The 3,279-nt window shown below is 41.8% G+C and overlaps 2 protein-coding genes across 4 annotated transcripts in view; both read left to right on the top strand.

The window, feature by feature from the left end:
• The window catches only part of ercc5 (excision repair cross-complementation group 5), a 9,947-nt gene extending 7,257 nt beyond the window's left edge, over window positions 1-2,690 (top strand). The window contains exons 12-15 of the mRNA XM_032532303.1: window positions 578-722; window positions 858-1,058; window positions 1,160-1,244; window positions 1,905-2,690. Coding sequence (XP_032388194.1) covers window positions 578-722; window positions 858-1,058; window positions 1,160-1,244; window positions 1,905-2,444 — 971 coding nt within the window. The 3' untranslated portion in view covers window positions 2,445-2,690. The remainder of the gene's footprint in view (window positions 1-577; window positions 723-857; window positions 1,059-1,159; window positions 1,245-1,904) is intronic.
• A 192-nt stretch (window positions 2,691-2,882) lies between these two features.
• mettl21e (methyltransferase like 21e) overlaps window positions 2,883-3,279 on the top strand; it is a 3,459-nt gene continuing 3,062 nt past the window's right edge. Inside the window, exon 1 of one of the 3 annotated variants that reach the window (XM_032533996.1) lies at window positions 2,883-3,183. In XM_032533996.1, coding sequence (XP_032389887.1) covers window positions 3,129-3,183 — 55 coding nt within the window. In that variant the 5' untranslated portion in view covers window positions 2,883-3,128. The remainder of the gene's footprint in view (window positions 3,184-3,279) is intronic. The other 2 variants (XM_032534070.1, XM_032534152.1) reach the window with 2 other exon arrangements.

Here is a 3,279-nt window from a genome sequence, read left to right as displayed (position 1 = left end):
TCAGATCAGCCCATCTGAGCTTTCATTTTCTCAAAGGCAGAGCAGGATACCCAGGGCTGAGTTTACAGCTATCGCCATTTCTAGCCACTGGGGGACCACAGGCAGTCTGGGGGAACTCATATCAATGTTAAAAAAACTCAAAGTGACATTTTCATGCCATGGGACCTTTATGTTTGGTGCTTATAAAGTAACATGTTTGATCATTCATTTCCTCTGTAAAAATGAAAAAAAATGCCTTTCTTTTGTTGATGCCAAAAACAACAAAATATATAAAACATTTTGTATATTTTTAGACAGAATTTGTGTCTACATTTTTCCACTTTTGACTTTTAAATCTTTAATTTTGTGGTGCATCTAAAAATTCCTTTGGTCTTTAGCTTTGGGGAGAAACAGAACAATCCACAGACATTTATTTGTTCATTTATCACATTCATAATGCCATGTTGTTAGATTTTTTTCTATTAAACCTGCCGATACCCTGACTTTTATGCGTCCGTAAATAACAATATGTTCACTCTTACCATATTTATTTAGTTTCCATCTTGTTCTACTCCAATCGAACCTCTCTCTGTCTCAGGCCTGGACAGGACCAAACTGATAAACCTGGCTTATCTGCTCGGAAGTGACTACACAGAGGGCGTGCCGGGGGTCGGACACGTTACTGGCATGGAGATACTGAATGAGTTCCCGGGGCCAGGCTTGGAGCCACTCTCACAGTTCAGGTGTGTGTGTATTTTTAAGGCTATTTTATTAATCGTTTAGTCACATTTTTTTAAGTTCTATATTATTAAGATTTATATTGTTAAAAAAAAGAAGCCTTTTAAACATTGAATGATGATATTCTTTCTTTTCTTTAGTAAATGGTGGTTGGAGGCTCAGGAGAAAAAGCGTCTGGTAGCTGATACTCGGGACACGAAGGTTAAGAAGAAATTGAGGGACCTAAAACTGCATCCTGGGTTCCCTAACCCTGCGGTGGCTCAGGCTTACCTGCAACCTGCTGTGGACCAATCAGAGAGCTTCTTCAGCTGGGGACGCCCACAACTTGACATGATCAAAGAATATCCACGTGTGTGCGTGTGTTGTGTTGTGTTGTGTTGTATGGTATAGTGGTGTGTGTGATTGTCATCAACGTATAAAGTTTCCTTAACTAGTCTTTTACATTCTGTCTGAGTCGTTTTGGTTGGAGCAGTCGGAGGACAGAGGAGACTCTTCAGCCTGTGATCAAGCAGCTCAACATCCAGCAGGTAACCAGGGATACTTTTTCAGTTATATGCAAGCTAATGACTTAACTAAAACAGATTTAGGAAATATAAATCCACGTGTTAAAGAGGACAGTAAACAGACAGATTGGTGTGATGCTGATCTTTGTTATATTTACAAGCTGACCATCATCACAACACCATGTGTTGCAATTGCATTAGCAATCGAGCAGAGAAGTTGTAATAGTATAGTAGTTAAAAGTAATGGATGAACCCTTAAAATAACAAAGCATGAATAAACAGTGGATATTGGTAGCTAAAAGTAATGGAGAAGTGGTTTACAAATCTAGCTTCTGCCATTGTAAGTGATGAGAGTGCAAATGCAAACTTGAACATTGACAATCATACACAACAAATAGTGTAACATTATCCATTTTTATATGTTGTAGTTAATAATGTTGAGTAACAATACAATCCGTTCATAAGAACATATTTGGAGCATGACGAGTGGTACCTGAGCTCATCTGATGGGCCTGTGGGGTTACATCAGATGTACTGTACAATTGAAAGAATCTTGACTCTTGTTCTCTGTCACACACTCTTAAATGTCTCCAGTTTGATCTTGTAAGTTTGAAAAAAGTCAGTAATTGAGGGAATAAATCCACTTTTTTCATTCATACTTTATCTCTCACTGTTTTGATTTAGACTCAGCTGCGGATCGACTCCTTCTTTCGCATGGAGCAACAGGAAAAGCAGGCGATCCGCAGCCAGCGACTCCGCAGAGCCATCACCTGCTTAAAGAGAAAGGAGAGAGAAGACGGGGAGGAGGAGGAGGAGAACAGTGAGGAGGAGATGCCATCCCCATCCAAATCTAAAAAAGGGAAAGAAGCAAACAGGAGTCTGAAGAAAGGAGGAGGAGGCGAGAGAGAAGAAGAGAGGACTGTGGCAGGAGGGGGGTTTCTGGGGTCAGAGGTGATTGTCAAATCTCCTCTGAAGGATGTCAGCAGCACCAGCCAGGAGTCCCTCTCAGTGAAGGCCGTCTCTCAGTCTACCAAGACTGGACCTCAGAGGACCAGGAGGAGCAGCAGCAGCAGCAGCAGCTCGGGGGAAGACAGCAATGGTGGCGCTGAAGTTGCTATGGTTACAGCCCGATCTGTGTTCGAAGGAAGCCGACGGGGCCGCGGAGGGAGAAGCACAAGAGGGAGAGGAAGCACAAGAGGGAAGGGAAGGGCGAAGAAGTTGTGAGGGGGACAAAAAACTCAACATAACATTTACAGAAATTGTCCAAGCTGATATTGAGTGTAAAACATGTCACACACTCCCAAATAATGTGAAATTATATTTGATATGTATAAGGTCAATATAAAAAGGAATCATGAACAGTGATGAATTGAGCTTTTTCTGTATTCTTTCAGAATATGTTTTGTAAACTATTGAGACGTGTATCTGTGAGAGGATTGGAAATATGTTGCATTAAATCTCTGAGGTACATTTTTTGTAGCTGAAGTATTTCCAAAGTCTGGCTCTGGGTTGTTATTTGTTGTGTTGGCGTGTTAACTGTAAGACTTTAAGACAGGTGCATGTCTTCACTGCCACACATCCCTTGCATTTCTTTCAGGCAGTATTTCAGTTGCCTCCTTCCTCCCCAGCTCCAGTTCAGCAGTGCAGCTGTCGCTGTCCCTCGGTCCTATTGCATCAAAGAAGGGTTAAAGTATGCCCAGAGAGAGCTGTTGGGTGGAGTAGAAGAAGGTGGGAAACGGTGCCAGCCAACAGCCTGCTTGAGATATGGATCCAATACGAGAGTAGATCCACATTGACCCAAATTCAAGGTCTTCATCAGGGACGAAAAATCAAGAACGGCAGTGTTGGCTGCTATAGTTTTTTTTAGTTTGGGGCGTTCTTGGCCTCACTACTTTGACTCCTTCAAACATGGACACTCAACCGCCAAGGGTCATGAAGGATGACTCCGAGACAAAGAAAGAAGGTGAGAACAACAAACGTTAAGGATTCTTTATCATTTAAGTGGCTTTACTGGCTGTATGGCACAGGTTTTGCTTTTTTTTTTTTTTTTAACAAGGTC

Source organism: Etheostoma spectabile, chromosome 1 (assembly GCF_008692095.1).
Source record: "Etheostoma spectabile isolate EspeVRDwgs_2016 chromosome 1, UIUC_Espe_1.0, whole genome shotgun sequence".
Lineage (NCBI taxonomy): Eukaryota > Metazoa > Chordata > Actinopteri > Perciformes > Percidae > Etheostoma > Etheostoma spectabile.
The sequence above is the reverse complement of the archived record's forward strand: the minus strand, read 5'-3'. Positions and strand labels throughout refer to the sequence as shown.